The following is a 14261-nucleotide window of genomic DNA, read 5'->3' as shown; positions in this document are numbered from 1 at the left end:
TACAGGCACCGTTGGGATCAGCCTGCCACCATCACAACATCAGATTTTTAGACAGCTGTAGGGCTGGAAAATAATTCAACTCCTCTCTGACGGCCTAATGTTTATTCTTTAATAGTCACTTTTTTCAAACTAGCAATTAGTTTTTACTCGAAGAACTTGAGTCAGGATCCAACTTGGGGATTTAATATTCATCTAGTTCTGTCTGCCTCCCACGTGTGTCCCTGTCCGCGTGCCAGCTAAGTGCATTGGCTTAATTGCAACACACTGTAAACTGTGCAAATGGTCCGCCAAATTTAGCGAGTTGTATCTCTGCTGTCATCATCCTGTACAGGTCCAATTACAACAGCCAGTCTGTAGCGACTGTGTGGAGTCTAGAGCGTTTCCAGTGACCTGCAGCCGACTGTGTATGAAGCAGATGCACGATACAGATAAGAAGAGCTGGCAGATCGATGCATCCAGCTGTTTAAAGAAGAGAGAAATCTGTTGTTGTTTTATGACACATTCCTAATACCAGAGGACGAAGTAGGTCTGCACAGGGTTAGGCTCCACATCAATATTGTATTTCTCTTTTTCGTGGGAACGTTTCACCCCAACGTTAATAAACGGTTTATTTGGAGCCTAACTGTGAGCAGACCTCCTTTGTGCCCTGCAATTTAGTATTTTTGTCTTGCACCTGAGTATTTCTGCCTGGATGTTCGCACTTGGTCCCTCTTCTGACATTCCTAATGACTAACGTCACACACACACGCATGCACATGTACGCATAAATAGACGGAGATACACATTTTTCTTAGATGTTCCTTCGGTGAGAGCTAATCCCCTGCCGCTGTCAGATGTGCTGTTGTCTCCTCTGGAAAGCTCCTTACACAAGCCAAAGCTCTTCCTGAGTGTGAAAGAACACACACATGACCCACAAAAATACGCACACGCACACACACACACTCAAAGTTAGGGTGGAGGATGTTGCGTCACTTAAGCAAAGCCTCGTCCACCTTGTAAACAACCCAGAGATATGAACTGAACAAATTCAATAGCCTCTTTTCCATAAGTACTGACACACACGCATACACATAGCTGTTCAAAAATATAAAGCACCACTCCATAATAAGACTTGGTAAAGAATTTTGTGCTTACGACGTGTGCTGCATAAATAAACCAACACTTATCCACATAGAAACACACACACACACACACACACACACACACACACACAATAAAAATACACGCACCTTATTCATGAGCCCATTCCTCTTAGTTCCAAACTTGCAATGCCTTAGAGGTAGTCATTTATGCTGCAGCCAGAGTGTTCGTGTGTGTGTGTGTGTGTGTGTGTGCATGCATGAGAGCATTTACACTCCCATGTCAGCAGACAGTGTGAAAGGGGCTCTATTTGCGATCATATCATGCCCACATACTATAGTGTTGCAAAGGCTAAAATGTAACGCACATTGATGTAGAGAGGGTGAGGGTATGTGAGTAAGAGAGACTTAGCCCCAAGCGGTGTCTAACACACATTACCCGTATTGTGTGTCATCTGAGCGACTGGGTGAAGGCAGAGGAAGTGAGGTCGATGAGGTGGAACCTTTGGTCTTGTTCTGTTTTTCCCCCAGAGGATTGATCCGGCGGTCCAACAGAGCTGGCAAGACTTATTTCCAGTACCAGTGTGTTCACCCTCGCGGACTTAACTGAATTCAGCGTGCGTTCGCAAAATAAGTCTGCGAGGGCTGTTGCGCTGTAGAATCGCTTGTGCTTTGAGGGCTCTCTCATGGACCTTTTCACACTCTATGCACACTGTAAGTCAGCAATACTGCAGACGCTGCTCAAGAGAATTTAGCACAATCCATACATTAGAAATAGAGAGGCAACCTCTAAATATTGGTTTCGACAAAATTGCTATTGAAATTACACTCGCATCGTGACCTACATGACTGTTTGATGTCCCAGACAGAACAGATATCACAAATTGATATGCGATTCATGAAAATGCCATTATTTCTTTCTTGGGTGGAAATCAATATGCAGGGAGTTGTCTGTTTCCACTTTTTCTGGTGGACACTGAGCTGGGGCTGTTAAGTTCTTTCCAAACTTGCCGTGCAGTGTGTTAAAATCCTGCTCTCCTCTTCTTTCAGTAAACCATTTGATAATAACCACAAAGACATCATGAGACTGCTTCCTTAACGTACCTAAAGAATTATATCTTTTATATCAGAATTATGTCCTCTCCTTCTGAAATAAGACTGAAGCTCTGCACATTTCTCCACCAAACTACCTCCACTTCAGAATACTTCCCATAAGCCTTGATCAGGCGGATGAGGTGCTTTCTCCCCCTTCATACCGGTGACCTATCATCACCTACCCTGTAAATCTCCCTGGTACCTCTCTGTCTGTCTGTCTCTCGCTGCCCTCTATCCGTCGATGACCTGTCAATCCGTCCTCTCCATCCTAAGCAGCAAAGCCCTGCAGCAGTCAGCGACACTGGGTTGGGTTCACCTCAATTTACACTCTAAATCTGCTCCTTATCTGTCTGGCTCCACTTTTCAGTTCAATTTTAGGAGATTATGTCTCAGCCACAATTTAGTTTTACTTTCTCCTGCACTTTCCAGCTCTATGCTTTTTTTCCATTTGTTTCGCCTCTGTCTCAAACACGATGTGTCTTTCTGTCTCTGCTGCATACTTCTCCTTTGTATCCATCAGTCTTACTCTCTCCTCGCCCTCTTTTCTGCTTTACGACAGTATAACTGACGGAAGGAGAGAGTTATGAGGCACTTTCCCGTGATTTACAGCCTCTGTGCAGAGATATTATACATCTCGACAATCAGGCTCTTTAGGCGTTTAGCTGACACCCTTATCCAGGCTGACTTAGAGTGAGTGAAGAACTGCATTAGGCATTCGGTACCCTGCTTCGTGGTATGGGTTAGTTGATGAGACGTGCCTTCTGTAAATATGAATTCTTTACATGCGGAGCATCCTGTTGTATCCATCAGGCTTGAGTCCCGGTATAAGCACGTTCAATAAAACGCCAGTGTGGGAGGGGAGATGACGACAACACAAGCTGTCTAACTTTCCTCAAACTTGCGGTCATTATTTACTGATATTGTACTTCACGTTGCTATTGTTGACTAATAAGAGATGAGGGCAAAAAAAAAATCAGACTTCAAGGATTTTCCTTTTTAATGAAACGAAAACGGCAACAAAATCTGCAATGTACAAATGAATTATAGCTCATGAAAACAAATGTGCTCATGTGTAGGCCTATAAACAAAATAGTAAATGAATATACTGTAGCCTATGCCAACAAATTAAATAAAAGACCTGGTTTTTGTGGAGACTGTGTAGAGCTGGGCGATAAGGCAAACATCTTCTCTCTCGATATTGGTCATTTTATATCTCAAACAATATTTATCATGATATAAAAATGTTTTCTGCTAATTCAATAAATTGTCCATATGAAATAACCACATGGTAAAGTCTATTTTTCTATACTCTTGTGTGAATTAAATACTTTACAAATAAGAAATACTGAGTACTTTTGTGCAAAATGAACGGCATCCTGACGGAGATGTTCTACCAGTCTGTTGTGGCCAGTGCACTGTACTGCCGTAGTCTGCTGGGGGAGCAGCATTGGAGCCGGAGACACCAACAGACTTAACAAACTGGTTAAGAAGGCCGGCTCCATCATTTGCTGCAAACTGGACAGTCTGGAAAAGGTGGTGGAGAGGAGGACACAGAAACTATTATCCACATTGGATAACCCGGACCACCCTCCCCACCACCTACTGCAGGGACAGCGGAGCACTTTCTCCAACAGACTCATCCAGCTAAACAGATAAAGGAGAACATTCCTGCCCACTGCAATACGACTTCATAATAAATCACCTCTGGCCAGATCATTCACAAGACTATAACTCTGTTACACGGTTGTTTGTTTGTTGTTGGTTAAAAATCTCTGTCTGCACTACTGTTTAGTTAGTTCATTTAAACTTTACACTACTGTTTAGTTGGTTAATTTAATATTCTATGTCATTGTATACATTGTGCATTTTTTACTCTCTTATTTTGATTGCTTACCTGAATCATAATGCTGCTGTAGCGAACAAATGTGCCCTTGCGGGATTAATAAAGTATCTGTCTGTCTATTGATCTATCTATCTATCTATTGGTGTTTACATACATACAAATACAGAGTAATCGGACTAAGATCAGTAAAATCTAGCTAAGTTTGATCACATTTTCTGTAGTTATTATCAATTTTGTGTGTCACGATATCTCGATATATGATTTCATCACGATACGATTCCATTGAAAGATGATCATATTGAATTATCAGCCAGTCCTACCTGTCTGTCTGTCTGTCTGTCTATAAATCTCCTCCGCTGTGTTTCAGCACCCAGGACAGCGTCGCCACAATACATGCTCCCTCTACACACAACAAACGGCGTTATCTGTCTGAGAATAACTCATAATAATTCATGTTGATGCATAATTATTGTTTGGGGTAATGCATATACCGAAACTAAAACAGACAGGAGAAAACATGTGGTAATTATAACTAGTTTCCATATTTAGCACACACTGTATAGTCTATGTGGCTAACAGAGAATACATGATGATTACCATCTCAATAATATATGCTTGTGCTCTTTCTTGTGACTACTGGATAGAAGCATTTGGAATTTACCCTTTGCTAAAAGAAAATGTATATACTTTTTACTTTCTTTTCTTTTCATCCTTTCATCTCTGCCTTTCTCATCCTTGTTACTGCCGTTGTTGTTCTCACTACACCCACCACTTGCTGACGGTTAACTTGTTTGCTGAAGTTTGGTTTGTGCTGCCCAGACAAGTTGAGCTTCAGGGCGGATAAATACAGACGTTTCAGCTGATGTGCCGCAACAACAAACTTCTATCCTCAAGCAACCTTTTACCTAACAAATACTCCATTCATAACGCACTTAATTTCCATTACATTGCTGCAAATACAAAGAGACACCTACATGCACACACGCCACAACAGCACCTATAACCATGCCTACAGCCATCTCATGGTAAATGCATGAAATGTAACCGTTCCATACATATTCCACACATATTCCACACATATTCACATTGGCTGTGAATACATTTTTCAAAAATCCGAAATAAAAAATGACCCAATCTCATTGTGCGACTGTCATTCTTTATAATAAATAACACTGTTCCCGTCACGCCGCCTGAGTCTGCTCCACATGCTTGTATGTGCATTATAAATGAATGTCATCTGTGCTGTTTCACTCATCAGATATCTGAAATGTAGCCCTACACACAACATCCAATGCTGCCCAGTGGAACTGTCAGCCTCTCAGTCGTTTCCTTGTGTCAAAGTCCACCAAACAACGCAGATGAAATGCTAAGGCTGTGATCTCTTTGTCTGGAAAAAAATAGTCTAATGTTTGGATATGTCTTAATCACAAACTATGCCAACCATGCCTTGTGTCTTTCGCCCTCCACAGTTTGTACGGAACTTATTCTTCCTCAACCTGGTTTTGCAATTGATTGCATGGCGGATTTTTTAAACCATTGTAGCTGCAACTAACAATTAATCAGCTGATTATTTTCTAGATTCATCGAATATTTGTTTGGTCTATAAAATGTAAGGAAAATAGTGAAGCTGATGTCTTTAAATGTCTTGTTTTGTCAGTCCTAAACCCACAGATAGTCAGTTTGATGTGATATAAAGAAAGAAAAGCAGACAATCTCCATATTTGCGAGGCTGAAACTGAAACATAGCTAACAATTAATTAACTAACATAATATGACAGACAATGACCGTAGCGTGACATCGTATACATCACCTCTATAGGACATGAAAAGGATTGTGTGTTCACTTCCAAAGTGTTCATGCGTTTCAAACGGCCGCACTCGCAGGCGATAAAAGCCCGTCATCATAGCCTCTTCCTGGATGCATTGCACGGCCTCGCTTATGTCTCACTGAGAGTGCTTGTGTCTTTGCGTGGCTTCATGGCCTCGGGGCAATCGTACAAATGTAGAAAAATGAAAGGCCTTAAGAGTGAAGTTCAAACCCGCCTACTTTCACACCTCCGCATACCTCGCCAGTCGCTGCATGAAGTGGACGTGATCGTCAGATCGTCTGTTCCAGAAAGTCTCTCTTTCTTAGCGTTTTGGATGAATGGATGGCTAGTCAGTCGAGTCATTAGTTGTCGTACTCACTTGTTCTGGTGCTTGGAGCCCTGGAGGTGTGCATGGTACTGCTCGATGGAGTTGAGGACCATACTGCAGACACTGCAAGAGTAACTACTACGCAGCCCTGGAGAGACACAAACACACAAGCACCGTGGTTACTACGAGTGCACTTTCAATAAGTATAGCTCAAAGGAATCTTTAAAAACAGTCGCCATCTTCATCTGGATCATCCACAAGCAGAAGCGGTGAGGCCAACGTGAGCAACAACACCAAAAAAAGACCTGTCAAGTCTTATTAAGACATTCCACATTGTCGTGTAATTTTCCAAATTAAAGTGCATCTGGAAAAAAATGTGATTGATTAGAATAACAGCTGCAGAAAGCCAGTTACATTTTTAGATCGTTAGATCATCTTATTTTTAGTACCCGTGTGTGTTATGAAGGTGCCTTTTAAAAAAAAACAATGAACTTCAACAGAGGGAGAAGAATTAGGACACTAGGGCTAAGAAAATAACCGTGCGGTCGGTTGTGCACATGTGTAGTGCTGTGTACGGCTGTGCATGCATTGCACATTTGTATTGTATCAGTGAATGTGTGCTTGAGATGGTGCGGCTCAGACACAGATGTGAACTAATTAGAGGGTGTGCAGGTGGTTGAGATGAACACCCAAAAATAGCTGGATGGAGATACTGACAGAGTGGAGTGGGATGAAGAGGGGCCGGCGTTAGGTAGAGAGAACGAGTGAAGAGAGGGAAATTTCCGGAGGAAGATGTGTAAAAAAAGACGGGGGAGGAGACTGAGACGTGGTAATGATAATGACTTGTCACACTTCAGCAGTGATATAAAATGCATGCTGGGCTTTAATGATGAGGAGAAAACATGACCTTTAGACCCAGCCCCCCCAAAAAAGATCCTCTTACACTTGTGGCAACTACAGCATGGCAGTGCATATTTTCTGTCTTTCACGGGGGCAGAGGAAGTGCTCTCTGTGACGACGAAGATAGGCCAATCAGCAACATGACATAATTGGCTGTCAGACGTGAAATGAAGTGCTATTTTTGTTTTCTCACATTTTGCACACTGCAGAGGTGCCACTGCAGAATCAGAGATGAACAACCTTGACACTTCAGGGTTGTATGACAAAACAGTCAAAAGGTAATAGCTTGAAGCCCCCCACCCCCCCAAGCCTGTTTTTTTTAATTTTTTTTAATTTTCATTTTGTGATGATGAATGTGTAATTTTGGGTGAGGGGACTGAAGTTGGGTGTGATTGCTGGTGTGTGCCCTTTTCTCTGCTGTCATCACTGTCCTTGAAATTTATGAGTTGTCTGTGTATTCCATCACCCTTTTGACCTTCTGTGGCGGTAATTGGTGAAGCATGTTGGGAGATGAAGTTGTGATATAGTTAGGAGTGTTGGGTCATTTAGACTGGGCTAGAGCTGCATAATGTGGCATCTGTATACTCCCCGTCGTCTGAGTCGCTCCGTCTGTTTCAGCGGTGATTAAGGACAAACGGCCATTTAGCCTGCAAGAAAGTCACGACTGAATTAGTAGCCGGCAGTAAGTCTTGGTTTAAATGTTGACATTTTGCATCTATTATGAGCTAATAACTAAGTCTGTGTGTGTGTGTGTGTGTGAGAAAGAGAGAGAGAGAGAGAGAGAGAGAGAGATACTCCACCCTTTTCTGCCAAAATGCTGTTATTTCTGTTCTCTCTAATGAAAATGCTATTAATTGGAGAAGCGATAATTTAGTTAAAGAAAGGAATGAGAATTCTCTCTCTCGTGCTCCTTCCCTTTCTCTTCCTCGTAATTCTATACCGCTGCAAGGATTACACAAAGAGGTCCTTTTTTGTATCCACGATTAAGTGTGTGTGTGTGTGTGTGTGTGTGTGTGTGCGCACACACAAAGGCAGCTTCCCTGCTTTTAGTCTGATTGATGTCACCTCCCCACTACCCGGCCGAGTAGCACTGATGTACAATATGCTGCAGTTTGTGTGTGTGTGTGCCAGAAAATGCGGGCATGTGCCAGTCCTTTGAACGAACGAACGAACACACGCACGCACACACACACACACACACACACACACACACACACACACACACACACACACACCACATGCACAGTCACTGTGCTTCCGGTTAATAAAGCAGTTCTGGCATAAGAAAACACTGTGTCCTAATCCATGTTAATTACATGCATGGAAAGTGTGTATGCAAGGAAACTGACAGCATGCAGCGCAGGGTTGTGAATGTGTGTTTTTTTTTTGTGAGCATGAGCAGTATTTGTGAGGGTGTTCTAAGCCTTGTTAATTACACAAGAAGATATGCCAGGGAGAGAGAAAAGAGGGGGTGAGATGAGCTGAGGCAGTGGGTGTGGAGCTGTTTGTGACTGTCCCTCAATGCACAGAGTCCTCTGGCATTGCTGGCACCTCTGGTGTGGAGACGCCTAAATGCTTGTCAAAAAAGTAATGAGCTACATTTTGTGGACAATATTTTTCTGAAAATGTTCTTTTCAAGAGCCTTGTTGCAAAGAAATACAAGAAGAAACATCGTCATGCAGTTTCTGAGCCTGATATATTGTAACAAAGTCTCAGCTCGGGCAACATTAACGAGCCGAGCGTGATGTTCATGGCTCGTTCTATCAGGATGCACAGCCAAGCTCTAACTGCAGCCTTTTTATTTGTAAGACTCAAGGGTTTGCAGGTAGCGGTCAGCGCTGCTGATTGTAAAAACTAGTGTCATTGTTCATTGTTGGTTAAACAGTCGGATGGTTTTAAGACGCAGAGGGAGCACTGTACTTAACATCAAGTTAAATATGGATAGTTTCATAGTAGAGTTTACTCTATTTTCCGCTTCCTTATGATCCACGACTGCAACTGAGAATCTCACTATATGGTATTCATCTATAGTTTTATCCACAGCGGAGGCCGGCATAATAGTTTTCAGAGCTCTTCAGAGCCTTTGTGCTGTGGTACACCATTAGCTTACCATGCGCTTTGCAAGATTAAAAAGGAACTGGATCCAAAAAGAAGCCCATGGAGATGCAATCAAAACCAACAGACTGCAGCAAAGGCTTGACGGTACGTCTCATAGGAATATATCGCAAACACCATAGCAGAGAGGGGTTGAGCGTAGGGTGAGAGTCGGATTGAATCCAAGTGGAATTTTACAAAGCAGCAAACTTTGAAGGACCTAATTAGTTTAGCAGAAAATGTGACGGTAATTGGAAAGACCATCAGTTAAAAATTCAGATTCCTCTACATTGTTCAGGCTGCCGCTACACCTCATTAGTTTGTGTTGTTTTTCCTCTGCCTCTGCTCATTCTTTAAAGCTGGGTACTGTGTGAACACGTTGGGTAATGTATTGATCAGTGCTTATATGAAGCCTAAATCACATCACGGAACTGATATCAAAACCTTTCAGTAAAACTTTTCAATACCTTAGTTTGGGAAATACAGACATGCCCTTTGTCAGGTAGGCCAAAACTGCTAATTTAATCACCGTTAAAGCAGTAAATAATAGTTTTTTTGCCACTTGCGGGCAATATAGACATAAAAAGATGATATGGTGAACATATTAGCAAAGTGTTCCTTATTTACACGTGTAGCTGACACGATGTAACATAAGCTTTCATTTGGAGTTGTGTTTCTGGCCAGCCGACAAGTGTATGTTCACTTCCCTCAATTCCTGAGGGACATTTCTAACTCTGTAAATACTCCCCTTCTTATTCACCAGCTTACTAACTGTGTCTGTCTGCCAATGGGTGTTGAGTAGGTAGCATTCAGCGGGCTCAAATAGCAGCAGCTGGAAACAACACTGATGAGAGCTGTGAGAGTGAAGCAAGACACCGAAGTAACAGGCTGTTAAACGATGAGCTGAAAAATCCTAAACTGCTCCGTAGAGTTGAGATGAGCTGCAGACGGGTCGCCCCTCTTACACATATTCATTTCAGACATAGTTAACATAAAGATATACAGTTAGTAAATTCTTTTTTTTATTACTGAAATCAGGAAATATCTGATCAGAGGATAAGTAAACAAGCCTAAGAATTAGATGCCAATTTTTAATGCTGGACACTTTTCAATACTTTCAATACTTCAATACCCAGGCTGAGTTCATATGTGGGATCTACAATGACTACAGTATATATCGTTTATATTTCTGTCTCCCAATTTAGGCACAGTCATCAATTACACACAATTTTCTCTGCTTTGGTACCCTCTCTCGGGCTCTCTCTCTCTCTCTCTCTCTCTCTCACACACACACATACACACACATAGGCCGACACACTCTCCAGTCCTAGACGCTTATCTCACTGCTTCTAATTAACTACTCAGTCTCCAGAGAGAGGAGACAATGCACCGGCTCTGTCTTAAGGGGTTTCTACCCCAGTCGTGATTTATGTAAAGCAACAGCCGAGTCAGCCGGGCTCCATCCCTCGTCAGTAGCCACTCCCACTGCAACTCCCTCGTCCACCTCTGTAATCCATCTCCAAGGGTTTTGTCTGGCACCTAGTTGTGGAAAATAACGACGACGTCGTCGTCCCCTGTGCCCTGTCTACGCAATTACACCAGAAAAATCCAAGAGTAAGGAAAAAGTGTTTATGTGTTGATTTTGTGATATCTTTCGGTCGTGGGAGTGTGAAAGCGGGAGCAGGTAAGGGGGGAGACGAAGAGGGAATATGCAAGTACAAGTAAAGGTCAGTATCATCAATAGGACACAACCAGACAATATGCCCGGCAGATTCTGTAGCCATAGTTTGGAAAGAAAGGAAATCTTGCTTTGTAAGTAATTCACCTTCGTGGGGAGCTAATAAGGATGACAGATGAGACATGACGAGAGATTGGAGCCCCTAGTGGTGTACACACACACACACACACACACACACACACACACACACACACACACACACACACACACACACACACACATTTTCACACAATACAACCACAGCAACAGCAGACACAAGAGAGTACAGCAGCAGGAAGGGGACGGGAAAAGATAAATAAAAGTGTAAAGAGAAAACAGTTCTGCAACTAGAAAAGGAGGACAAAAGGACAGAGACAAATCTGCACTTGACTGACAGACAATTCCTCATACCCCCCCCCCTCCTCTCTTAGCTCAGCTGCAGCCTCGCCTTGGACCCTCCCTCTGAGATTACACCCGGCACACCCGTGACCTCATACCTGAAGTGGTGATAAAAGCCAATCCGATGTGAGAATCTTGCACCAATGCAATGTGTCTGACTGAAGAAGAACAAACGACATATGACAATGGAGCTGCACTGGGATGAGCAAAGTGTTTCAGACTAAATGCGCCAGAACAAACACTTGATTGATGGCACACATAATAGAGCGCGTCAGCGGCGAGCTCACTTAGAAATCTTAAGCCAGTTCATTGCCCTTGAAAAGAAGACCGGATCGATTTTGCAGTAGAGCGTCACTGAGTGCAAATATATTTGATTGAACAAAAGGAATATCCTGACTTTTATGTGTCTGTTATTATTTTAGATGTCTTCTGTAGTTAAATGCTGAGATTTAGATTTAAAACCTCCCAAAAAAGGATGTGGGTCACAGTGTGTGGATGGAGGACGATATACAACGTGACACCACTTAAAGCCTTTGAGCCAGTGTAGGCGGCAACGTGACTCATGCTTTTAATATGATTGGCTTTTTGAGATGATGATTTGTGTCATGGCACCTGGAGCACAAAGCGAACGGCGCGGCTTCGGCTCACAGGGGATTTCCATATTTGTTTGTAGCTGTATACGAGTGTGTTGAACTTGAATGCGTGCGCAGTGGAGGTGCTGTGTCGCACCGATGTTGCATGTTGGGCTGCGTGACGCAACAGGATGACGTTGGCCGATATCACTTATAGGAACCAGAGAAGGAAAAGCGCTTTCTGTGCCAAAGACTATTAATATTGCCATTAGAATACCCTTTTGGCAGAAATGTGTGTATGAAATGTGAATCAGTGTTCTCTTACTGCTACATTTGTGGTTGGAAGTGTTTGTGTGGGAGAGGAAAGGACTTAAGGGGGAGAGAAAGACATAGAATAGTAATTAAAACCCAGGACTCGCTATGATAACTGTAATTTGATCTAAATTCTACCATTTAATAATGTACATTAAGACATCATTTCAGTTTAATCCTTTACTTAAGTTCCTGATTTTGTCAGGGTGGGACTCATGTTCACCCTTCAGCATTAATGTGTAATATTTAGTTCTTTAGCTGCACTAAGCATGCTATATGCAGCATGCTAACTAACAGAGGCCCCGTTACTTTCTTTGTCAGTTTAACACATTGCTGTGCTAGCACTAAGAAGCACGGCTATGCTAACGGGACTGTGACCCCAGACAACTCGCATGGAAATGTTAGACTGTCAAAATGTCAGTTGGGCTGATATACACAGTTAATTAGGGAGCGACAACTATTTGCCTGGGGTGATAGATTACTTAAATCTTCCCCTTAGGGTCCAACCCTTGAGATCATTTACCCAGTAAATACCTTTCAAAGAGTACTCTTATGATTTAGTATTAAAGTTGGGCTCTGATTGAAAAGAAGCAATTTGATTCAGCAGATGCCGAGTCACTGACTTAGTCCGTCCCTACTGTCCCTTGTAAAAGGTCAAGCACCAAACATGCTAGCTCCTACAATCACAATAATGCTAATCTCCCACGCTTTTCAAAGGACATGCCCCAATCTGTTACATATACGCTTTCTAATAACAATCTGTAGCCTTCAAACCAAAGCCGATCTATCTGCATAATGTCACCAAAGCTCCTTCTGGGCCACAAATTACTTTATAGACTTCATACAGAAAGACTTTGACGTTTAAAATTGGTGGAGTCCCTATTCAATTCAGTTCATATTATGACTTCGACAGAACTATAAAACTTTACAATTCTGCATCTAAATTTAAAGAATGCATTCCAACCATCTGTGGAACATTAATTCTTTACAGTATATATAAACAGTAGAGGGGGTTGATCCGGACTGATTTCATGGAAACGTATGGGGTTTAAAGACATAGAAGTCAGCCACATAGAACCCATGTTTTTGAACAAATGTAGGGGGAATGTGAATAAGCTGATCGTTACAGTAACTGGCTGAGGGTGCTCATTTTCTCTCTGAATAAGTGGTGTGGCTTACCTCAGTATAATATCTGTGAAATGTACACCACATTGAAAGGCATATGAACATTTCAGAGGTCCACCCTCACTGCCACAGATCTTGAATGTGATCTCCCCCTTATCGTCTTTCCTGGTACAAAGTCGTAACACCCCTCCTGCCCTTCACTTGTCACTTGTGTCGGGCTCGGGGCCAAGAGGCTGACCTGTGCTCTCCGTGGCATCCAGACTGCCCGCTAGCTGCTCCAGGAGGCGTCCTCTGGCTGCGTTCCTGCGGTGCTTCTTGCCCTTGTAGTGCTGCTGGGCCATCAGCGGGTTGTTGAACCAGGCTCCGCACAGGCAGCAGTACTTCCCGGCCTCTCTTCCGCCGTTTCCGCCGACCGCTGCTAAGGGCCAAGCCAGGTCAGGGGTAGGAGGAGGGCACGCAGCGGGGTCTGTGGGAAGCGGGGTGGAAGGGGAGGAATCTGGGGAGGGGGGGGGGAGTTAACAGATAGGAGGTAGAGAAGAGGGGTGAGGGATTGCAGAAAGAGGAAGGGAAGGAGAGAAGTAAGTGATCATTTTAACATGAAATCAAATGCAATTGGAGTTTTAAGGCAAAAATTACATAAATTAAACGAAAAACAATTTACAATATTTTCATTAATAACATGACAATGTCATACATCCATATTCACATGGATCCACACAGGATCACTGTCTTTAAAATACCCGTTGAAAGCTCCAGGTTTAGGAAGTACCAATGGAGACCGAGCAAAGAGCAATAGATAGCTGCAGGCCACATCTGTGGAACGTAGACGAGGGTCGGGAGGAAGCCATCAGCACTCCAGGGACGAGTCTGCAAGTGCTTTCTACTTTTTTTTTTTATGAAACCCTCTCTCTTCTCTCCTCTCCTCACCTACTCTCCTTTCCTCTTTGTTGGGGAATGTAAAAAAAAAAAAAGGCAGACTTCCAGGTGAC

At 42.9% G+C, this 14261-nt stretch overlaps 1 protein-coding gene across 1 annotated transcript in view; it reads right to left on the bottom strand.

Moving 5' to 3' along the window:
- Positions 1-14261, bottom strand: part of LOC142933199 (zinc finger matrin-type protein 4) — a 72745-nt gene that overhangs the window by 46465 nt on the left and 12019 nt on the right. The window contains exons 4-5 of the mRNA XM_076077334.1: positions 13511-13768; positions 6205-6301 (exon numbers count right to left, since the gene is read on the bottom strand). Of these exons, the coding sequence (XP_075933449.1) occupies positions 6205-6301; positions 13511-13768 (355 nt within the window). The remainder of the gene's footprint in view (positions 1-6204; positions 6302-13510; positions 13769-14261) is intronic.

This window comes from Anarhichas minor, unplaced genomic scaffold (genome assembly GCF_050575085.1).
Source record: "Anarhichas minor isolate MPS153535 unplaced genomic scaffold, ASM5057508v1 ptg000058l, whole genome shotgun sequence".
NCBI lineage: Eukaryota > Metazoa > Chordata > Actinopteri > Perciformes > Anarhichadidae > Anarhichas > Anarhichas minor.
The sequence above is the reverse complement of the archived record's forward strand: the minus strand, read 5'-3'. Positions and strand labels throughout refer to the sequence as shown.